Consider the following 25,036-nt stretch of genomic DNA (forward strand, 5'->3'; position numbering starts at 1 on the left):
TGGAAGCTCCTTGGCTTGTGGCTGCATAACTCCCATCTTCACATGACGTCCTCCCCATGTGTATGTCTCTGTATCCAAAGTTCATTTTTATAAAGACACAGTCATATTGAATTAGGGATCTACCTTCTCCCTAGGGATCAAACCCACAACCTCATGGTTCTCCAGCATGACCTGAGCTTAAATAATTACTTTTGCAAAGAGCTTATTTCTAACTGAGGTCACATGCTGAAGTACTGTATGTTAGGACTAAAACAGAGGACTTATGGGGGCAGGGAGTGGACACCATTCAATGCATAACAGATAACCTGATTTTTTAAAATATTGTGTCCTGTCATGTTTAGGATTGACTAAGTTCCCAAAGACCAAGCTGGGAAATTTTTAATGACTTCGTATCCTGTAAGGTGGTTCATGTCCTTGGTCTTATTTATTTATTTATTTATATCTTTTTAGGGCCGCACCTGCGGCATATGGAGTTTCCCAGGCTAGGGGTCTAATTGGAGCTGTAGCTGCCTGCCTACCTCACAGTCACAGCAACACCAGATCCAAGCTTCATCTTAGACCTAACCACAACTCAGGGCAATGCCAGATCCTTAACCCACTGAGCAAGGCCAGGGATCAAACCCAGAACCTCATAGTTTCTAGTCAGATTTGTTTCCGCTATGCCACAACAGGAACTCCTGGTCTTTTTTGTTAGACTGAGCCATGGGAAATCGCTAATGTTTGACTCTTTGGAGCCTATAAAAATGGCTTTCTCCAAGTTTAGCCTACACATGTCTATTAATTCTCTTCTTTCCACAGAACACTCTCTTGAGATCAATTGAAATAGCATGAGTCTTCCCACTTCCTGACTACAGATTACATCAACCTTTTTCCCACAAGAGAAAAAATATATTCCAACATCCAAAATGCTTTTTTAAATTTTTTTCTATTTTTATTGAAGTATAAGTGTTCTGTAATATTATATTAGTTTTAGGTGTACAACATAGTGGTTCAATATTTTTACAGCATATACCCCATTTAAAATTGTTATAAGCTATTGGCTATATTCCCTGTGCTATACAATATAACCTTGTTGCTTATTTATTTTATACATAGTAGTTTGTACCTCTTAATCCCCTACCTCTAGCTCACCTCTCCATTGGTAACCACTAGTTTGTTCTCTATATCTGTGAGTCTGTTTCTGTTTTGTTATATACATTCCTTTGTCTTATTTTTAAAATTCCATGTATAAGTGATAATATAAAGTATTTGTCTTTCTCTGTCTAACATATTTCACTAAGGCATAATACCCCCAAACCAATCCATGTTGAAAATATCAGAATTTCATAATTTTTACGGCTGAGTAGTATTTCATTATATGTATATATATATATATATATATATATGTATGTATACACACACACATACATACATATGTATATATACTACTTATTCTTTATCCACTTACCTGTTGATAGACACATAGGTAGCTTCCACTTCTTGGCTGTTGTAAATATGCTGCTAGGAACATTGGGGTTCACATATCTTTTCAAATTAATGTGTTTTTTAAATTTGGATACATACCAAGGAGTAGAATTACTGGATTAATGGTAGTTCTAGTTTTAGTTTTTTAAGGAAACCCCATACTGTTTTCTATAGTGGCTCTACCAATTTACATTCCCACTCTTCATCCTTGCCTACATTTGCCATATGTAGACTTTTTGATGATAACCATTCTGATGAGTATAAGGCAATATCATAGTATGGCTTTGATTTCCATTTCTCTGAAGATTAGCAATGTTGAGCATTTTTCAATGTGACTTTTGGCCTTCTATATATCTTCTTTGGAAAAAAAAGTCTATTCAGGTCTCTGACCTTTTTTTTTTTTTTTTTTTTTTGCTATTTCTTTGGGCCACTCCCGCGGCACATGGAGGTTCCCAGGCTAGGGGTCGAATCGGAGCTGTGGGCACCGGCCTACGCCTCTCTGACCATTTTTTAATCAGATTGTCTCTTCTTTTGATATTGAGTTGTATGAGCTGTTTATATATTTTAGAACCCCTTATCAGTCATATCATTTGAGAATATTTTCTCCTATTCCATAAGTTGTCTTCTCATTTTGCTGATGGCTTCCTTTGCTGTACAAAAGTTTTTAAGTTTAATTAGATCCCATTAGTTTATTTTTGCTTTTGTTTCTTTTGCCTGAGGAGACAGATCCAAAAAATATTGCTACAGTTTCTATCAAAGAGTGTTAAGCCTATGTTCTTTTCTAGGAGTTTTATGGTATCAGGTCTTACCTTTAGGTCTTTAATTCATTTTGAGTTTATTTTTGTATGTGGTGTGAGAAAATGTTCTAACTTTATTCTTTTACATATAGCTGTTCAGTTTTCCCAGCACCACTTATTGAAGACATTGTCTTTTCTCCACTGTGTATTCTTGCTTCCTTTGTTTTAAAACAGTTGACTATTAATTGGTTTATTTCTAAGCTACCTACTGTGTTCCATTGAGCTATGTGCCTTTTTGTACCAGTATCATACTGTTCTGATTACTGTAGCTTTGTAAAATAGTCTGAAGTCAGGGAGTGTTATACCTCTAGTTTTGTTATTTTTCTGTCAAGGTTGCTTTGGCAATTCCAGGTCTTTTGTGGTTCCATATAAAGTTTGGGATTACTTGTTCTAGTTCTGTGAAAAATATTTTGATAAGAGATTGGATTAAATCTATATTTTGCTTTGGATATTATGGCCATATTAATAACATTAATTCTTCCAATCCATGAACATAGTGTATCTTTCCATTTCTTTGTATCTTCTTCAATTTCCTTAATTATTGTTTTATAGTTTTCAAAACATAAGTCTTTCACCTTCTTGGTTAAGTTTATTCCTAGGTATTTTATTCCTTCTCATTTGATTTTAAACAGAATTGTTTTATTGCTTTCTCTTTCTGATAGTTTCTTATTAGTGTATAGAAAAGCAACAGATTTTTGTATGTTTATCTCATATCTTGCAACTATATTGAATTCATTTATTGAGTCTAATAGTTTTTTGGTTGAGACTTTAGGGTTTCCTATATATGGCATCAAGTCATATGCAAATAGTGCCAGTTTACTTCTTTCCTTCCAACTTGAATGCTTATTATTTCTTTTTCTTGTTTGATTACCATGGGTGGGATTTCCAATATTGTGTTAAATAAAAGTAGCAAGAATGCACATACATGTCTTCTTCCTGATTTTAGAGAAAAGGCTTTCAACTTTCCACTATTGAATATGATGTTAGCTATAGGTTTACTATATTGAGATATGCCTCCTCTACACCAACTTGATAAGAGTTTTTTAATCATGAATAGATGTTGAATTTTGTCAATTGCTTTTTCTGTGTCTAATGAGATGGTCATGTGATATTTATCCTTCCTTTTTTAATGTGGTATATCACATTGATCAATTTGCAAACATTGAACCATACTTGCATCCCTAGAATAAATCCTATTTGATCATGGTATATGATTCCTGATATATTGTTGAATTTCATTTGCTAATTTTTGCTGAAGATTTTTGCATTTATATCCAGCAGAGAAATTTCCTTCCTTCCTTCCTTTCTTTCTTTCTTTTTTTCTTTCTTTCTTTCTCTCTTTCTTTCTTTCTTTCTTTCTTTCTTTCTTTCTCTCTCTCTCTCTCTCTCTCTCTTTCTTTCTTTCTTTTTTGTGTGTCTTCGTCTGGTTTTTGTATCAGAGCAATGGGTAGCCTCATAGAATGAATTTGTGTGTTCCCTCCTCTTCAGTTTTTCTGAATAGTTTAAGAAGAGTAGGTATCAACTTTTCTTTATATGTTCAGTAGAATTCCCCTGTGAAACTGTCCAGTCTTGGAGTTTGTTTGCTTGGATTTTTTTTATTACAAATTCAATTTCACTACTAGTGATTCATCTGTTAAGGTAGTCTATTTCTTCCTCTCTCAGTCTTGAAAGATTATGTGTTTCTAGAAATTTATTTCCTTCTTCTAGATTGTCCAATTTGTTGGCCTGTAGCTGGTTGTGGTATTATCATATGATTTTTTTCTGTCTATGTGGTATCATTTGTTATTTCACCTCCTTCCTTCTTATTTCGTTTATTTGGGTACTGTTTTTTTCTTGATGAGCTTCACTAAAAGCTTATCAGCTTTGTTTATCTTTTCAAACAAACAGCTCTTGGTTTCATTGATCTTTTCTAGGTTTGTTTGTTTGTTTTTGATCTCTATTTTATTTATTTCTTTTCTGTTTTTTCTTCCATTTCCTTTTTCCTGCTGTTCTTCTTTTTACCTTTCCTTTAAATGGTAGGTTAAGTTGTTTGAGGTTTTTCTTATTTCTTGAGGTAGGTCTATATCAGTATAAAATTCCCTTTAGAACTGCCTTTGCTATATCCCATAGATACTGGAAATGTTTTTATTTACATTTGACTTCAGGAATTTTCTGATTTCCTCTTTGATTTCTGTGTTGATCTATTGATTTTTTTATAACATGGTGTTTCGTCTCCAAGTGTTTGTGTTTTTCCCATTTTTCTTCCTATAATTGATTTCTAGTTTCATACCATTGTGGTTAAAAAAAATGCTTGATATATTCTCTATCCTGTTAAAGTTGTTGAGATTTGTTTTGTGGCCTAGCATGTGATCTATTCTGGAAAACATTCCATGTGTATTTTGCTGGTTTGGGATGGAATGTCTATTAAGTCCAACTAGTCTAATGTATCATTTAAGACTACTGTATCCTTTTTTATTTCCTTTCTAAATGATCTGTCCATTGATGTAAGTAGAATGTTAAAATTCATCTAGTTTTATTGTATTATTGCCAATTTCTCCCTTTGTATCTGCTAACATTTGCTGTTTTATATATATATATATATATATGTATGTATGTATATGTATGTATATATATATATGTATGTATGTATATATGTATATGTATGTATATATATATATATATGTATGTATGTATATATATATGTATACACACACACACACACACACTTCTGTATTGGGTACTTACATGTTAACTACTGTAATATCTCATCTTGCTTTGATCCATTTTTCATTATATAATGCCCTTCTTTGTCTTTTGTTACTGATTTTGCTTTAAAGTCTATGTTGTCTGACATGAATATTGCTACCCTCTGTTTCTTGTCATTTCCATTTTCATGAAATATCTTTTTCCATCTTCTCACTTTTGTCTGTGTCATTAGCTCTGAAGTGAGTCTCTTGTAAGCATCATGTAGATGGGTCTTGTTTTGTTTATGCAATCAGCCACCCTATTTCTATTGATTGGAACATTTAGTCCATTGACATTTCAAGTGATTATAAACAAGTATGTACTTGCTAACATTTTGTTACTTGTTATCTGGTTGTTTTTGTCATTCCTCTTTGTTCTTTTCTTCCTGTAGTTTCTTCTCTTCTGGTTTGATCATTTTCTTTATGCTTGTGTTCCTTTCTAGTTTTCTGTGTATCTATTGTGGGGGGGTGTTATTTATTTTTTCTTGTGAACGTTGTTGATTTGTGATTATCATGTGGTTCATATATAGTTCCCATAACTATCTGTACTTATTTTAAAGTAGCAGTCTTCTAAGTTCAATCACAGAGATTTACATTTTTTATTCTTCTTTCCCACATCTTGTATTTTTAATGTCATATTTTATGTCTTCATCTTTATCCCTTCACTGTTTATTGTGGTTAATTGCACAATTTTTTCTTTTAATCTTTGTATTATTTTAAGTCATTGATTCACAAACATTACTATATATCACCCTTTACAATTGGGATTGGGATTTTCCTTTCCTATATATTCTTACTTCTTACTGTAGCCTTTTCTTTTTCACTTAGAGATAACCCTTTACATTTTTTTAGGGTAAATTTAGTGTTGATTAACTCTTTAAGTTTTTTTCTTGTCTGAGAAGTTATTTATCACTCCTTTGATTAAAAATGATAACTTTGCTATGTAGAATATTCTAGGTTGTAGGTTTTTTCCTTTCAGCACTTTAAATGCATCATTCCATTACCCTTTGGCCTATAAATTTTCTGCAAAGAAATCAGTTGATAGTATTATGGGGGTTTACTCATATATGATTCTTTGTTTTTATTTTACTGCCTTTAGAATTCTCTTTTTATTTTTAACTTTTGCCATATGATATGTCTTGTGTGGGTCTGTTTGGGTTCATCATGTTTGGGATCATCTGTACTTCCTGTACTTGAATATCTTTTCCTTCTTTAGGTTTGGGAAGTTTTCAGCCATAATTACATCAAATACATTTTTAACTATTTTCTCTATTTCTCCTTTGGGAACCATGTGGTTCAAATGTTGGTACACTTGATGTTGTTTCAGAGGTCCCTTAAACTGTTCTCATTTTTAACTTATTTTTCTTTTTGCTGTTCTGATTGGGTGATTTTCATTATTATCTTCCAGAGTATTTATGTGTTCTTCTGTATCACCTCATCTGCTCTTAATTCCTTCTGTTGTGTTTTTTTTTAACTCATTTATTTTATTCTTCAATTGTGACTGACTTGTTCTTTTTTTTATATTTTCTAGTACCTTGTTAAAATTCCCATTGTGTTCATCTACTCTTTTCTCTAATTTATTTATCATTCTTACTTTTAATGCTTTGAACTCTTTATCTGACAAATTCTTTTTTTAATTTGTTTTTTTAAGGGGTTTTCTTTGTTTAAATTGAATTAAATTCCTCTGTCTTATCATTTTTCTAACTCTCTCTGCCTCTATGAAATTAGGTAAAACAGTTAGCTATCTGGCCTTGAAAGGGTGTCCTTGTGTGAGAGCATCCCTCAGCAGTCTACATATGCATAGTAGCTTTGGTGGGAGAGCTGGATCCAACCTGAGCCTAAATTATATCTTCCCCTAGGTTGTGCTGAAGCTACCACCTTGGTAAGGGGGTGGGGCAGGAGATGGAGGGGATTAAGCCAGAACCAAGTGTTATCTGGAGCTTCACCTATGCTTAGTGGACATCACTACCCTATTGTGAGTGGGAGAAGGTTCCAAGTTGCTGGAGCAGAAGCCCTGAGGGTCAAGTCTGAGATGGCTCTGTTCCTTCTAAGTTTGTGCTCTCCCATCTCCCACCACCAGTACCCTTGCCCCAGAGGAGAGCAGGGCTGATGTAAGAGGGCCTGGAATGGGTGCTCATTGTGGATTAGGGCATGGGCTGTGGTGGTCCTGGCACTGTCAGAGTTCTTGACAACTGCCTGTCTATTGCCTACAGGAGTGACAGCAATGGCTGCTGTTCCCCTATTTAGATGCTATTCCAAGTCTGAGCTAACTCTGTACCCCATAATTGCACATGCACACCCATAGCTACAGCAGTCCTTGCCCTATTGTTGAACTGTGCAGCAGAACAAGTGAATCTGGGCTAGGCACACAGATTGGGCTATGGCATATGTTAAAGTGGCCACAGGAAACTTGCCAGAGTCCTAGAAAGTTTTCATCTGCTTTCTCCACCTTCTTTTTGGAGTAAATAAGTGTGTGTGCACTCTTCAAAGGCAGACTTTAGGTTTCATAGAGCCCCATTGTCAGTGCCACTTGTTTTCAAACCAACTAAGGAGATTCATACTCCTGATGTTAGACCCCAGGACTGGGGTGCCCAAAATGTGGTTCAAACCGCTCACTTCTCAGGGAGGATCTCTGAGCCTATGTAATCCCTTTCCTCTTCTATGTTCCCCACTGTGGGCACAGGTCTCAACCTGATTACTTCTCTTCTCTTCCTTCCTGATTTTGTATGGTCTTTCTTACAGTCTTGATTGTATAAGAGTCTGTCATTCTTTCACTTGTTTTCAGTGAGAATCGCCCCACATGTAGATGCATTATTGATATGACATGGGGGAGGTGAGCTCAGCATCCTCCTACTCTGCCATCTTGATCTCCCCAGAATTCCTGAAATGTGCAAGCTGAAAAGCACCCTATGCACAATAACCCTCACCACTTCAGCACAGAACCTTTCAAATGAACATGTTCAAAACTGTACAACTATTATAGGTATTCAGAAGGCTTTAAGAACCCATTCAGATAATATGACAGCAAGGCACAAAATGACCTAGTAAAATCAGAATAGCATCGGAAGCAGAACCACAGGTTCCAGAAACACAAGGATTATGTCTCTTATCATTTCTGTAGAACCAAGTAATTATCTAATACAATTAGCTTGGGGAAAGCAGAGAGAAAGAGCTCATATTTCAACAAATAAATGCAACTGAAGTTTAGGTTTGCCTCTGCCTTGAATATTGTTAGTCCAATTGTGGTGAACATGTGGAGAAGCCACTGAGGTTTCTTGATTAGATGGATTTCCTGACCTCACTGTTGAGTGAAGCAAACATATGGTGCTCTGCTATGTAGAAAATGTCTTGTTTTTTCTGGATATGAAAGCCTCCAGAAAAATCAAGATTTTTAAAACAATAGAGCATATGCATACTTGGTGCTACAGAGGCATTTCTTCATCCCACAGTATCTCTTATGCCTTTTAGATTGTTGAGGGACCAGAAGGGGAGAAGGATCTAAACCAATGTGCTACACCGTGAGATGCTGTTAGCAAATGTACTTTGGGTGCTTTGCTCTGCAAGCCAGGAGTGTGGGGCCTACCAATCCAAAGACTATCTCTGGACAACTTATATCTTAGATCAAAGCATTTCACCTTCCCCAAATATCCTAGCATGCACACAGCCAAGGAGAATCTAATGGGTTGTACACAGTGATTGGTACCAGGCCCAAATGGCTAGTATTTTCAGGCAGTTCCTAAAATTGTTATATTCCTGTGCCAATTGCATCCAAACAACTTACCATTTGTATCTGCTGATTCTTTATGTGTGCATCTTGGAGTGTCATACCTCATTTTCAAATATGTCCTTGTAATAATTTTTGGCTTGGAATTTTGAGAGTATAATTTTTATTTTCAACTCATCTCAGACCAAAGGAGAAATGAGAGAATATCTGTCACAAGACCAGTAATAGCAGCAGTTATAAACTACTTATTTTTAATTGGGATAGCATGAGTAACATGAAGGCACATTAAAAATGTTAAAATATAGCAACAGTGATCTGAATAGGTACCTCTATATTTTTTTGTTGTTTTTGTTGAAATATTTCTGTACTTTTAATTTTTTCTACCAACATATGTATTTTTAATTAAAATTTTTTAATGGGAAAAAATACATAAATTAGAATTATTGGCTTATTTACTTAGCAAATATTTATGGAATGATTCCTACATGTTAGGTACTATGCTAGGCATGGGATAAGCATTCAATACTAGGTCATCATGGACCTTACATTCTAATGGAGGAGGGCAAGAATTTTCAAGCAAACACAAAATTTTATATGTTAGTATTATGAAGGAGAAACACAATGTCCAGTAAGAAGGTATGAGTGGAGAATCTGTGTGGAGACCCACAGGAGGTTTCCATGAGCGACATTTTATAATAGCTCAGACCTGGGGGTTGAGTCATTGCTAGACAAAGAGGTAAGGACAAAGTGAGGATCCAGAAAGAGAGATGGGAAGGTCTTGGTCCATTTGAGAGACTGAGAGAAGACCTTTATAAGACTTTGTTAAGCTTGGAAGGAAGGAGCTCAGAATGTCTTCTCCAGGTCATTCTCTGACCTTATATAGAGAATGTACTTGTTGGGGGAGCCAGAGTATATTATCAGGGGCCAATCAGGAAGCTATTGCAGTGGTCCTGGTAAAACATGATAGTGGCTATACCATTGAGGGGCAGGTAGAGTGAAGAGAAGAGATTTAGGGAACAGAGGTGCCCAGATTGGATGACACTGTCCTTGAGGAATAGAGGAGGGCAGTGTTAACAATGATACCAAATTGAAAATAAGAGTTCTTTGGATGAGTGAGGATGAATTCATATTTTCTTTCTTTCCTTGATTTTTTTCAATTATAAAATGAAATTAACAATCATTTTAACAAGTCACAGTGAAGAGATATATTAGAAGGAAGTTCTTTATCATTAGTCCATGCCTGGACCAACAAATGTTAACAATGTGAGATACTTCTCTTATCTTTCTCACTCATATATTCTTGTATTTGTTGTATTTCTTAATTCAATTTTGAGCTTGTTGAATATAAATCTCTTCTAGAGTTTACAAGTGAGTACATCAAGTAGAAAATTAGATATATGGGTTAAAACCCAGAAGGGAAATGTATGCTGGGTTTACAAATTTGTCTTTGTGCAGATGATGCCTAAACCATGATGTAGATAAGAAAAACTGCGAGAAATTGTTAAGACTCAAGAAGAGCCTGGACAGAGTCCTGAGGAGGTCCAACTTTAACCAATTAGGTGATGAAGGGGGACAGAGAGATAGGAAGAAAGCAGGAGAGTACCATATAACACAAGTCAAGACCGTGGCAATTGCAGCCAAGAGGTCAATTAGTGGAATGTCCATTACACTGAACAACAAAGATATCATTACTAGCATTAGGAAGTATATCAACAGAGCAGTTGGGGACCAAGTGAGGATGCCAGGTGTTAATTTGGAGTATTGCTGGTTCACCCCTGGAGAGGTGCCATTTCCCCAGAGTCATCTCCTGGGAGGATGTCACCATGAAGATAGATAGGGTCTCAAAAGTTAGAGTTTTTAGGAACATTTGACATAACACAGGGGAGAAAAAGGGATTAAAATGGTGTCCATAAAAGCTACTACAGTGCTACTATCTGATTATTTATGTGTTTAAATTAGGGACTGACTATATTCAAAGTAAGTGGATTTTTTATAATTTTATTTGTTTTATGTTTACCTAGGGGAATCTTGATGAACATGGAGCTGGTGGCCCAAAAGGAGAGAAGGTAATCAAATTTTCAAAGTGAATAAAAGCATCTAGGGTTTTACACCAACTCACAAATTCACATAAAAGGGTGGTCCTGCTGCCCCATGGGCTCTATGTTCAGCCTCCCTGCTTCCTGACCACAGCAGGACTGAGGTCAGCCTCCAAGTGAAGACTCTGAGTAGCTGCTGGCTACAGGTAGGGGATGCATTCACGTAAAGGGGAAATAGCTGTAACAAGTAAATGAAATTAGGACACGTTTCAATTTATAATTAGATGTTGCATGGATCCATGAAGGTGGCAAAAAACAATCTGAAAGCCCTTTTGACAAAATGTCACAGGCTTGCTATTTTTGTGTCTTAAGTGTCCAAACATAAGCTATCATGGAAGCATTTTTTTAGTGGGGTTTTATCATAGACAGCCATGGTTTAACCAAATAATTATTTTGAAACATCTTTAAAATTAAAATGCTGATGAATTTCTATTGCTTTCCCATTGATCATGAGCTTAATTATATCAACTCTGAAGATGACAGATTCACTTGCCCACTCAAAAAGATGTTTCACTCATTTGATTCTGATTTTGTGATGACCTTGGATTCAGTGGGAATGTGCCATCATCAAGAAAAAACGGTGCACATTAAATTAAATCCACAGATAGAGATGAGTAGGCTTGAAAATACTATACAGAAACATGGCCTGTGAGTGCTCCTTCTATTCATTCACCCAGTAAAAATTTTCTTGATTGAGGGCAGGTTATTTCGACATGAATCCAAGAAAATATGACTTCTGTGGCTTATAAATCAGCTCAGCCAATCTATTCACAAGATCATACATCTGTCACCAGGAAAAACTGCTAAAAGAGAGTCTCAACAGACACTAGGGAGTTGTTATAGGTTGACCATTGAAAATGAAATTTCCTGCAAATAAATAAATAAATAAAAACCTTGACATTCTTAAAAAGGCATCCTCTAAAATTGATTACACAGCAATAATGTCATTTATGTGTCTTGGATCATACTGCTTATACATTAACATTACTTCCTGTAACCAAATAGCTTTCAGAATTCCTATACCACCATAACAAACACGTTACATTTTAAACAATGTTGCCAGACACATGCAGACTCAGGAGAAAAAAGAAAAAAAGAAAGCCACAAAACTTGTCACTTAGAACAGCTGAGCAAAGAGAGTTTGTGGCACTTTTAAAGTATTTAAATGATGATTCATTTCTTGAAACAAAACAGCTGGCCTTCTGTTTTGCTGTATTCATTAGGAAACATATGTTACTTAGGAATTCTTCAGACCTCAAGGATGAGAAATTTGATTCTGTCAAACAGGTGTATTTCAAACTCTAAGGACCTTTTCTATTGCTCAAAATCTTTTCTAATTGCTTCAGAATCTTAAATGAAATTAGAAGCCAGTGGCATAACTGGTCCCTCTTCCTACCCAAATAAATAACCTGGAAAAGTCTACAGAGACCTTGATGCAGTGTGTGATGTAAATGTACATATGAAATGATTTGTAAGATTTCTAATTGCCAGGAGAAAGACTGCCAGTAAGCAACACATAGGATAAAGTCAAGAACATATGCACCACACTTGCTGGAAGAGTAGGAAGACCCTTAGTACCTGAGGTGAATCTATACTTTCATTTTTAAAATGACAGTGCTGTTCGTGGGTCACTGTTGTAAGAATATAAAGCTCCTTCAAGCTATTTCCTCTTCTGGCACCCGTAGTGGACGTCAGTGGTTCTGAATCCCAGCTGCACATTGGAATCCTCTGACAGCTTTTAGAAAGTACCAGTGCTCAGGTCCCGTCTCCAGAGACCCTGACATGGGGCAGCACCTCTGACTCAAGTGGATCTGGAAGGGGTCCATATTGCTGTTATTTAAAAGAGGATTCTGGGGTTCCCAGCATGGCTCATTGGAAATGAATCTGACTAGCATCCATGAGGACACAGGTTCGATCCCTGGCCTTGCTCAGTGGGTTAAGGATCCTGCATTACTGTGAGCTGTGATGTAGGTTGCAGATGTGGCTCAGATCCCACATTGCTGTGGCTGTAGTGTAGGCTGGCAGCTATAGCTCCAATTCAACCCCTAGCCTGGTAACCTCCATATGCCATGGGTGAGGTCCTAAAAAGACAGGAAAAAATAAAATTAAATTTAAAAAAAAAAAAAGAGTATTCTAACCAGCAGTTAGGGTTGAGAACCTCTGAGTGGGCTTTGGGGTCAAAAGTTGTGCCATTAACAGCTTTGTCTCCTTGGGAAAGATGCTTCATTTCTCTCAACTTCAGTTTCCTCATTTGTAAAATGGGCATTATCATATCTACAGAAAGAGTTGATGGCATGATTAAAATCAAATGAGACGAGATGAATTTGCCCAAAGCACAATACTGACACATATTAGGCCCTCATTAATTAATTGTTCCTTCCTATTCATCCACTCCAAACTTTGTTCTCGTGAGGTCTCTTTTCTCTCTTTTTGGTATTAATAGTTAATTGTTACCATCCTTAACACCTGCTCTTGATTATCTTTGCCTCTCCCACCATAATTACAACAAAGAAGAGACTCCATTTACATTGTAGAATTAACCAGAAGGACAATTTCAACACATAAATGACTGATTGCTGTATAATACATCACTTCTCAATGTACTTGCCTGGCAGGGTAGAATCACAAAACCAGTCTACCATTTGGAGCCTAGCCTTCCAATGAAACACCAGGACAGACACAAACAGCAGTAGAATCCACACACAAATCACTCCTAGCATAGAAGCCACATCCTGTATCAAGAACACTAAAATATAGGAAGAAACACCAGCATTTAATGGTAAACGGCAATAGAGACCATGGCATCCATGTGGCCAGTTTACCTAGATTGAAATGCTGCTCTCTGCTCTCTGCTCTCTGCCTAAGACTGAAAGAATGTGGGGAAGGAATGATGTGTTTGCAAGTTGGTAGAGAACTGCTCCTTTACAGAGACAGTGGAAAAACGTGGCATAATATCTAAGGACTCCTGAGGAATTAGTGGGTGTCTCTCAGGACAATTGTGAGAGGGAAAAGATAGAGGCTCAACAACACTAGACCTTTCAAATAGCATCCAAAGCTATTAAAGGACAGCCTTTCCTGAAGCTAAGTAAATTCATCACTTGTCTTTCAACTCATATTCACAGTGTTAAATCACTGAACATCCTTTTTAAATATGAAAAACAACTCTGTGTCTAAGATAAGATATGAAGTGCTTCTCTTTGCTGAATTTTATATAAGGGAACCAGTCCCTAGGATTTCCTTCAAGCCTGAGCACACCTTCATACCCATCAGAGATGGACAAAGCTTCTGTCAGGTCCTTCCTCTACATTTCAGTGGAGACCTATATACATTGGTTCGAATATATAGCAGCTGTGAATGTAATTACTCTTCCTCCAGGCTTTGTCCCCTTTCTTTACCCTTTGGTACTCAGCAGATGTGACTTTTATAGTAATTTCTAGATCCCTTCTTTGATTTTTACATTTACTTAGTGCAGCTAAGTCTAATTACCATCACACCTATGCCCTGGAGATTTTAGCACCTATCAGAGCAGTAATAGGAAAGTCACTCTATACAACCTAATGCTTGTATAAGGTCAACTATTTATTCTTTCAAACCAACAGCAATCAGTCCCTTAAATATATCCACCAATTTCTCCCTCTTTTTTTTCCTATGGATAGAACTGACTATCTGTAGGAAAAAAAAAAAAAAGGCTTCTCTTACAATCTGGATAGGTGCAAAATTGATGATATACTATATACTTAGATGGTGCACTATAAATAAAAATACTTGATTAATATTTTAATACAAAATTTACAAAATATATTCCACAAATATAAAAGCCTCCTTAATAAAAACATGATATTGTCTATCCATTACATTTGACAAGCTCCCTCTTCCTCTAGTCTAAAATCACAAGATACTGATTATGATAAAAATGTAGAAATAAACCAACATTTTTTAGGGTTGTAATAAATTTGTGCCTGAAGTACTTTGGGTAGACTGTTGCTTGAGGCTTCAAAATAAACAGATAAATATATCTACACAAGGGGCAGGTATAAAGATGTTCATTGTAGCCTTGTTTATAACAGAAAAGCTAGAGGCAACCAAATACCAATCAACAGGGCTTGGATGAACCCTGGTACATTAAGATAATAGAAGGCTATCAAGCAATCCAATGAATGAGCTAGATCTCAATGTATCAGTAGAGAACAGATATTTAACACTGAGTGGGGGAAGAAGTCACAAAAGGCTATATACAAGATAAAGCAATAGCTTTTATGGACTATGTTTTATCTTTTTAAAATTTTTAGGGCCACACCCACTGTATATGGAAGTGCCCAGGCCAATGGTTGAATTGGACCTACAGCTACTGGCCTACAGATTGTAGGAGAAGCCTTTTTTTTTTTTTTTCCTACACCATAGCCACAGCAATGCTGGATCCCTGACCCACTGGGAGAGGCCAGGGATCAAACCCGCATCCTCATGGATACTAGTCGTATTCGTTTCCTCTGCACCACAATGGGAACTCCTGGAAAATGTTTTAAATATCTAAAAGAGCATATTGTTTATGGTTCCACATATGCAGTAAAAGTCCAAAAGTATGGACTGAAAATATAAGAACTAAATTCATGACAGTGGCTCTCTCTGGGACAGAAATAAAGAAGAAAATATGAAATTTCTTCTTTTATTATAAGCTTTTTTCTTTCTACTATCTTGGGCACCTTGTCCATGGAGCTTTGACATATTTAACTTCACATTTTTTTTTTGTATTTTTTCATAATAAAAAAGACAAGATGGGCAAAAAAAGGTGTTTGCCCAGAAATGCAGTGGTGAAGATTGTTTTGCAAAAATGCTCTTGAGATTGGAAAATATCCCCAAAGTATATAACTTCTAGTGGCTACATTTGATTTAATAATTGTATGGTATTCAGGGATGTTGGTTAACACTAAACAGGCAGAATGCTAGAAGATCTTTAAAGTCTAATTAGTGATGTTTCCTTTCCACAAGTATTGTTTCTAAAATTTTATTTTTTCAAAATATTCTTTATATGTCACAAATCCTTCCTCAAGATTTTTATCAGAACCTCTCAGACATTTCTAAGCTGCTGCTGTCACCACATCAGCAAGAGCCTTCTTTGTTGACAGCCAAACACTTAACTGAGGATATAAATGTTTGAAATAGCAAAGAGACATATTTTTCTTCATATAGCTCCCCACTCCCCCACCTCCCCCCAACACCTGCAAAAAGAGAGAAGTGTCTGCAATAAAATGAGGCTGAATCATTGCGTTAGTTAAATAATCTGATGTCTTTAAGATCACAAAAATTCTTTTATTTTTGGTACAGCAGAGCAAAATTATAAATTTTTGTTCTGTGTTCTTTCTTTGAAAAATAATTAACTTTTTCACATTAATTTTAAATATCATAATGAATATTATGGATTTCTACAAAACCTAAAAGTGTTGTGGATTGCTGACAAACATATTATTATGCAAATAGCCTAACTGAATTCAGAACTTCCCATGGTCTCTTGGAGGATAATAGGTAAATTCTGAGCTTAGAAGGAGCACAGGCAATGCTCTGACACTGTCAGTTACAGCAGCACTCATTTGGTCTCCTGCAAAAACTTTCTTCTGCTTTTTCTTAAAAGGGTGAAGCTGGACCACCAGGATTTCCAGGCTCTATTGGCCCCAAAGGTGAAAAAGGAGAATCTGTAAGTATTTTAGCTTTGAGGGCAGAGGAAGAGTATCCAAAAGATAGAATTAAAAATATTTTTCTTAGAGTTTCCACTGTGGTGCAACAGGATCGGCTCTTGAGAGCACTGGGACTGAGGTTCAATCCCCAGCCCAGCACAGTGGGCTAAGGATCCAGCATTGCCATAGGTCACAACTGCAGCTCAGATCTGATCCCTGGCCTGGAAATTCCATATGCTGCAGGGTGGCCAAAAAAGAAATCAGCCCCAATTCCATGCACTTTGGTTTCCTCTGTCATCAAGAGCATGTACTGTATGCAAAGTGCTAAGTTTTCCATATGTATTACCTCACTAGTTCATTTTAAAAAAAAGAAAAATCACTCCCATTCTTCAGATGAGACAACTGAGGCCCAGAGAAGTTAAGTCAATTCCCTAAGGTCACACAGCTAGGAGGTATTAAAACCATGAATCACACCTGAGTAGGCTAATTCCAAAACCCATTTAAAAGTCACTAAGCTACCATGCTATAACTAAATGTAATAGCTAAAATGAATAATAAAATCAATAAATGATTTTATTATGAATAATAAAATCAATAAATCAAAAGACGGGCTAGTTTATCCAAAAAAAATTATTTGCTCAAACAACCACTCTCAGCATATTCTCAGGAGTTTTTCTTGGTTTTTATAAACTCAAAGGGACTACTCAAACCACTTTTCAATATTACTGCAGTCAGTTTCTTTCAAAACTTAGTTCTTTAGTTTTTTAAAAATGTGGTCCTTTTTAAAAATTTACTTTTACCTCTTTCCTTGCCAGGGTGAATTTGTTGACCAGAGGGATATTGTTTGACCAAAGATAATGAATGAAGAGGTCACTAAAATGCCTGCATACAAAATGGGGACAATATGAGAAGTATTTAATACTACAAACTCAAATTTTCCCTGTGCTTCTGCTTTAAAAATGAAGCATCTTCGACAATGACAGCCATTTCCCAGGCAGCTTTAGAATCAGTGCCCTCACCCATGTACTTCAAAGCCCTCCTGCTTCAGGGCTATGCTTACTCTTAGTGTTCAGTCCAAGCCAATCACCATCCTTACTGGGGCTCCCCAACAGTGGATTTCCAAGACTCTCTGGGAAATCTCATCTTGCCCACAAATGCAGCTCACTCCAGATACTCCACCCTTAGGGCACCTCTTACCTCTCACCTCTTCCCTGCCCCTCTGGTTCCCCATCGCCTCCCCTCCAGGCTGAGACACTGACACTCCTCTTCTCTAAGTTTCCTTGTGACCCATGGCAGACCAGTCCTAAGATTTACGAAGCTTCTGCTGGTTTAGCAGGACTTGGAGAACAAAAGAGAGAAATGGGACTGGGTTAGAGCAGTTCTAAATGTGCACTTGAATCACAGGGAGGTCCTTTGGCACCACTAGGTCTAGTTGAGCAGGTCTGGCTGGGGCCTGAGCGGCTGTATTTCTCAAAGCTCCTGGGTCATGCTCCTGCTAAGGGCCCCTGGACCATGCTTTGAGTACCAAGGGCTGGAGTTTGTCACAGTTCCTAGGGGGTTCCCTCTGGCTCTCTTTCCTGCCACCAAGACCTATCTCCTTGAGACTACCTTTAGCTCCATCTACCTTACCCAGGAGAAACTATAGCTTCTTTTCGGCTCAACTCTCCTCCTTGTCAGTTTCCTTTTAATCCCTGAATTATCCCACTTCCCTTATATATCCTTATCTGCCTTTCTTCCCATTCTCCAAAAGAGGGGTGGGGGGGAATCATAGATTTTTCATTATTAGCACAGCAGTTTAGCCATTTGTGGTCTCGAACTTTTTCTTTTCTTTTCTTTTCTTTTTTTTTTTTTTTTTTATTTTTCTATTCCAGAACAGAATCTGGACTTAACTTTGCATAATAACCAGAAGGCCCAAACAGAAGGATAGTCTTCATCCAAATCTGAATTCCAAGCCTCAATGGTACTTTAAAATGGTAATTGGTTCCCCATTACAGGACATTTAACATGACTAGGTTAGATATCAGAGCTAAAATATATTTAAGAGATCTAGCTGAACCCCAGGATTTTATAGATAAAGGAAAAGAGACTCTAAAATGTAAATGACTTGTCCCAGATAGTAGCTATTGGAACTAGGATGAAATATCAGGTCTCTTGACAACCAGGCTCCTGTTTTTGTTTTTGTTTTCTTTTACAAGCAGTTGTTACTTTAGTCTATGTGGCTTGACAGAGGCTCTAAATAAGCGATGACATAAGCAATGTGATAAAATCAGAAACAAGCAGTTACAAAAGCAATGTAGCCCATTGCCCATATCTAATTAACTTCATCTCCTATCTTAAAAATCAAATTGGTTTTTAGAATTAAGACTGAAAGGCAAGTGTATAAAGCTCTAATTGAATACATAACATTATCCAATAATAAGAGATTTTGTCATGTTGCATAGATATGTGCCATATTAGTCAGAGTAGGTAAGCTAAGTAACAAATCATTCCTGAAATTTCTGTGGCTTAACCCAAGAAGGATTTTTTTCTTGCTCACACTGCACACCCAGAGTGGTCAAGAGGAGTTAGTGTCCTGCTCCACATGACCCCAGTAACCAGTCACCAGGCTAATTAGCACCATGGAACTATGCTATCTTATAGATACCACCTTCTCAGCCATGACTTCAAGGAGAGTGGGACTAGAGATCAGGAATGCCTCAGGCCTCATGTGTCACTTCTGCATACCTTTCGTGGTCGGAACTAGCTGCATGGCCCCATGTAGCTGCAGGGAGCTGGGAAACATGGGGGAGAAGATGAGGGCCCATAGTCTCCTGGTCAGGGGACATGAAGTTCATTCAGTGACCGCTCATCTCCCCATAGTGGCCTGATGGTCAGGTCCCTAAGAGGACCTTTGAGAGCAGTACTACCTATCACAGTGGTTCTCACACTTGCCCTTGATTTTCATATGCCAAAGAAAATTTTTTTAAATGTATGATTTCCATCTTATTGTCAACTCACTCAACTCAAATAATAATGCAATTAAAGTACAACTAAAATCAGACTCAGCAAGCAAAGCCTAGGATTGAGGTTAGGCTGCCTGGTTTTAAATCCTCAGTGACCTCTTACTGGTTATGTGACCTTGGGGAAGTGACTTAACTTCTCTGGTCCCCAGTTTTCTCCTCTGTAAATGAGTGTGCTAATAGTACCTACCCCAATGACACAAGTTTTATTGGATACCAACAATACACACCAGAGATGCTATGATAGTCAAGCGAATTATATCTCTGCAAAGTTTACAGGCAAGATAAACAAGGGAACATATTGTGGGTGAATGCTATTTTAGGGGAAATAACTCAGAATTACTCACAACCTTTCTGAGTCTCTTTCCTCGTTCTTGAAATGGAACAATATCTCCCTCACAGAGCTATAGTGAAGGTTAAATGGCATGACTTCATGTTACTTCAAAAACAGAAGCTAATAAGGAAAAGCCCCCCTCCCATACTCTGTGTGTGTGTGTGTGTGTGTGTGTGTGTGTGTGTTTTAAGTGTGGGTTGTGATGTTCATAACACAGTGACAACAGGGAGAGCATTGCATCCCTTCGAAGCTTCTGTTTCTCCCCAGAACCTCATGCCTAAACCCAACAAGAACTAGTATCAGTTCCATAGACTTGTGCTGTAATTCATACAGTCACTAGCCCCTCCAAGTCATTTTCATTAAAATAAAATGAAAATTAGTAAAGTATTTTTAAAAATAATGTATCCTTAAACACTCAACTTGGACTGTATTTTTAAACACCAACTGAAATAACTGGAAGAATTCAAATGGATGTCCTTCAACTGATCACTTCAGCATCTTCACATTCATTCTACCTCTGACTAGACACGTGTGTGTGTGTGTGTGTGTGTGTGTATGAACCATGCAAGGGGAAGCCTTGGTCTTGGAGAGCATTCCAAAATGTCAACCATTCAAGATTTTCAAAATAATATATAATAATAATTAGAATGATTAATTTGCTGTTCATTTGGAAATATGAAAGGGTTTTTAAATTAATTTTCATATGCTCCTTCTAAGCTGCACAGGCAGACTGTGTGACATTCTGGATCATTTTAAAGGCATGTTTTCAGTGGAGGTCTGAGTTTGGTCTGCAGGATTTATCCACATCCAGTTTTGGAGAGATTATTTCTAAAGGTGTTTATAATTGATTCTGTTTTCCACCCATCTTCCTAGGGGGAGCCCTTTACAAAAGGTGAAAAGGGAGATAGAGTAAGTAGATGCTTTATCACTATCATGGGTTTTCTACTTCATTAATTTCTTTCTGATTTCTAGTATGTTTAATTTGGAATCTAATAGATTTGATAAAATGAGTTTCATGAACATTTTACTTTCTCTGCTGTGAAATTTGACTCATTTTGATAAGTGATAAATTTTAAACCTTAAGTTGTGTCATGTGATGACTCTTTAACATTTGGCTTAGGTAGTGTATATATACATATATGTATATACTTTAGGATAGTATATGTTTTAGCTCATGACTACTGACTGGACATGAATGTGATGGAAGATATACAATTAGGATGTTACAAAATTAAGGAGTTCCCTGGTGGTGCAGCAGGTTAAGGATCTGGCATTGCTGTGACACAGGTTCGCTCTCTGGCCCAGGAACTTCCACAAGCCACAGACACAGCCAAAAAATAAATGAATAAAATAAAATACAAAATTAATATATAAGATAGAGTTTTTTCCAAAGATCTTGTTAATGATACAAATTGAATTTATCAAACAGGATGGTTCTGTCAAAAGGATCAAATGGAAAATAAGAAAAGCAAACTCATTATAGTCAATATTGTCCTCTTCTGTGTGTGTGTTTCATTAAATATATATACCTGATAGTAGAATCTTTGTATCAACTTAAATTCCACTCTTTCTTTTCCATCCTCTGTTGAAGCTTTAGTTCTCTGAGCTATAAGATTATCTCGTGGCAAATCATAACAATATCAGCTAAGTAGAGAACACAGTGATTGCCAATGCACCGTGATAATTACAGTGTCACAGTGACAATGGGGAAAAAATTGCTATAGAGAAGAAAGAAAAATAAATTATTGGTTTTTAGCAATAAATATGTTAAATCATGTTTTAGAATGAACCCCTTTCTCCATCATATCTTCCATAATTTTCCTCTTTCTTCTGTGCCAATGAGTGGAAGTGTAGATGACTTCTAGCATTAGAGATGCTCTTCTCCATCTAATTTAAGCATTACATGTGTGGTGATTATTTCATTTATAGGGAGAACCTGGAATAACAGGATCACAGGGAATAAAGGTAAATCTCCTGACATCCTTCACTTAGCCTCTCCAACTTAATGAAACTGTGAAAATTACAGAGACCATCTCACTCTCCATCCACCCATATATTTAGGGTGAGCCTGGAGACCCTGGTCCCCCCGGTGTAATAGGAAGCCCAGGATTAATGGTATGTAAGAAATAACTGAAACAAATGCGAAAATTATTTTGAAGTTATAGCCATTTTTATGTAAAACAAGGAACTCTGATGTACTGCTTATTTTCATCACAAATGTTCTCAGAGACTTTATCATGTTTCCATGGTGATACCTCCCCCGACCCAGCCCCACATTGGATGCATTTATTGCACACATGGTAACTGAGCCTTTAGGATCACAATAGGATTTTTAAGCTCTTTTTCAGAACATATTCACAATAGCATTCCTAAAAGCTTTGAGAGTAAACAAAGTGGACCACATCTATGACCCTGAGCTGTATTCGTAGAGCAGGATTCAAGATTCAATTTCTAAGCCAAAATTATGCAGCCCAGAGGTGTTTGAGTTGCCCATGTGCAATTCCATAGGAGTGTCCCAAAGAAGACCAGCTGTTGGGAGGCCTGGAGAAATTACTGTGATGTGCCCCTAGCAGTGGGGAAGGCAGATTATCCAGGCCTCACTTACTGATGAGAATAGACTCATTTAAATGACATCTTGAAACTATCTTCATAAGCCCAAAGAACATTTCAGTGTTATACAGAGGAGGCTGGATGGTGGAAAACCGATCTTTCTATAGACATATTCACGTCATGGTGTATGTGTGTGTACATATATACTCAAGTAAAGTCTGTTTTTTAGCAAAATTATGGTACATATTGTCTTCTATTTTAGGGTCAACAAGGACCTACAGGCCCTATGGGCCCCAGAGGACCACCAGGAGATGTTGTATGTATGGTAGATGCATGTGTCTTTGATATTTGGAAATTAAATTGAGACATGTTCTAAAGAATGTCAGCATCTGTTCATGTGACTGAGTTATACTACATTTCCAAAGACATGGTCGTCTCTGTCATTAAAACTCGTCACACCTAATGTCAAGCTCTATTGAGAAGGCTAATATTTTCATATATTCATGTGAGGTCCTTTTGAATAGCATTAGCCTAACAAATCAGTCTTTGGAACCTAAGTTAATTAAATTACCATTTTAGTCATCGTTTTAGTGAGTGGTGATTGTAAACATCCAAAGAAATAAGGAAAACCAAGAAAGAAAGCAAGGATTTCCATTAAACATCATTATACATGGCTTTTGGCTCAATTCTCCATCTAAGAAACATACTTCCAAAGCTTCTGTTGATGTAGTCTTGCAATATTCTCCAAAAAGGATACATTTTTTGACTGAAAATACTTCTCTATAATGCAACAGGAGAAATATCCTCAAGTTGCATTATAACCTAGCTTTAGTGGACTCACAATTCCCCCCCCCCTTTCACGCTCACACATACATAGTCACCCTCCTACCCTTTAAATTCATTTTTTTCTTTTTTATTGAAATATAGCTGATTTCTAATATATTAATTTCAGGTGAACAATGCAGTAATTCTATATATAGAGAGAATATAGGCCTTTTCTAGGGCCACTCCCACGGCATATGGAGGTTCCCAGGCTAGGGGTCCAATCAGAGCTGTAGCCGCTGGCCAATGCCAGAGCCACAGCAACTCGGGATCCAAGCCGCGTCTGAAACCTACATCACAGCTCACCACAACGCCGGATCCTTAACCCACTGAACAAGGCCAGGGACCTAACCCGCAACCTCATGGTTCCCAGTCAGATTCGTTAACCACTCCGCCACGACGGGAACTCCAGTAATTCAATATTTTTATAGATTAAAACTCATTTAAAAATATTATAAAGGCTATATCCCCTGTTCTATGTAATACATCCTTCTAGCTTATTTATTCTATATACAATAGTTTGTTCCTCTTAATCCCCTACCCCTACCACTCTCTCTCCTTTCCTCTCCCCTACTGGTAACCACTAGTTTGTTCTCTATATCTGTGAGTCTGTTACATATTGTTATAGTCAGTCATTTGTTTTATTTTTTAGATTTCACATATAAGAGATAATATGAAGTAATGGTCTTTCCCTATCTGACCTATTTCATAAAGCACAATACCTTCCAGGTCCATCCACATTGTCACAAATGGCAGAATTTCATTCTTTTTATGGCTGAGTAGTAATCCATTGTGTGTAGGTGTGTGCACATGCATGTGCGTGTGTGTGTGTGTGTGTGTGACATTTTCTTTATCCATTCATCTATTGATAGACACTTAGGTTGCTTCCATATGTTGGCTATTATAAATAATGCTGCTAGGAACATTAGGGTGCATGTATCTTTTTGAATTACTGTTTTTCCTTCGGATGTATACCTAAGAGTTGGATTGCTGGATGATTAGATAGTTCTATTTTTAGTTTTTTGAAGAACCTCTGTGATGATTTCTCTAGTAGCTGCACCAATTTACATTCCCAGGGTACCAGAATTCCCTTTTCACCACATCCTTTCCAGCCTTAGTTATCTGTAGAATTTTTGATGATCACCATTCTGACAGGAGTGAAGTGATAGCTCATTGTGGTTTCAATTTGCATTACCCTGATGATTAGTGTTTTGGACATCTTTTCATGTGCTTGTTGGCTATCTGTATGTCCACTTTTCTTAGAAAAAATGTCTATTCAGATATTTTGCTCATTTTAAAAATCAGGTTGTTTGGTTTTTTTTAATATTGAGTTGTACAAGCTGTTTATTTTTGGTAATAACCCCTCATCAGTCATATTACTTGCAAATATTTTCTCTCATTCAGTAGGTTGTATTTTCTTTTTGTTGAGTTTCCTTTTCTGTTCAAAAGCTTTTAAGTGTAATTAGACCCTATTTATTTTTTCTTTTGTTTCTTTGGCCTTAAAAGACAGATCCAAAAATATATTGCTACAATTTAAGTAAAAGAGTGTTCTGCCTATTTTCTCTTTTAGAAGTTTTATGGTTTCATGTCTTGAGTTTAGGTCTTTAATTTATTTTGAGTTTATTTTTGTATATGGTATGGAAAAAAAAATGTTCTAGCTTTTTTCTTTTACATGCAGCTCTTCAGTTTTCCCAGCACCACTTATTGAAGATATGCTTTTCTCCACTGTATATTCTTGCCCTCTTTGTTGTAGATTAATTGACCATTGATTGGTTTATTTCTAAGCTTTCTGTCTGTTCCATTGAACTATGCCTTTTTGTTTTGATTACTATACCATACTGTTTTGATTACTGTAGCT

At 36.8% G+C, this 25,036-nt stretch overlaps 1 protein-coding gene across 1 annotated transcript in view; it reads left to right on the forward strand.

The window, feature by feature from the left end:
- Positions 1–25,036, forward strand: part of COL19A1 (collagen type XIX alpha 1 chain) — a 357,863-nt gene that overhangs the window by 254,270 nt on the left and 78,557 nt on the right. The window contains 6 exon segments of the mRNA XM_003121272.5: positions 10,730–10,774; positions 16,431–16,493; positions 20,680–20,715; positions 21,736–21,771; positions 21,868–21,921; positions 22,619–22,672. Of these exon segments, the coding sequence (XP_003121320.4) occupies positions 10,730–10,774; positions 16,431–16,493; positions 20,680–20,715; positions 21,736–21,771; positions 21,868–21,921; positions 22,619–22,672 (288 nt within the window).

The sequence above is a fragment of the Sus scrofa genome, chromosome 1, assembly GCF_000003025.6.
Source record: "Sus scrofa isolate TJ Tabasco breed Duroc chromosome 1, Sscrofa11.1, whole genome shotgun sequence".
In the NCBI taxonomy this organism is placed as follows: domain Eukaryota; kingdom Metazoa; phylum Chordata; class Mammalia; order Artiodactyla; family Suidae; genus Sus; species Sus scrofa.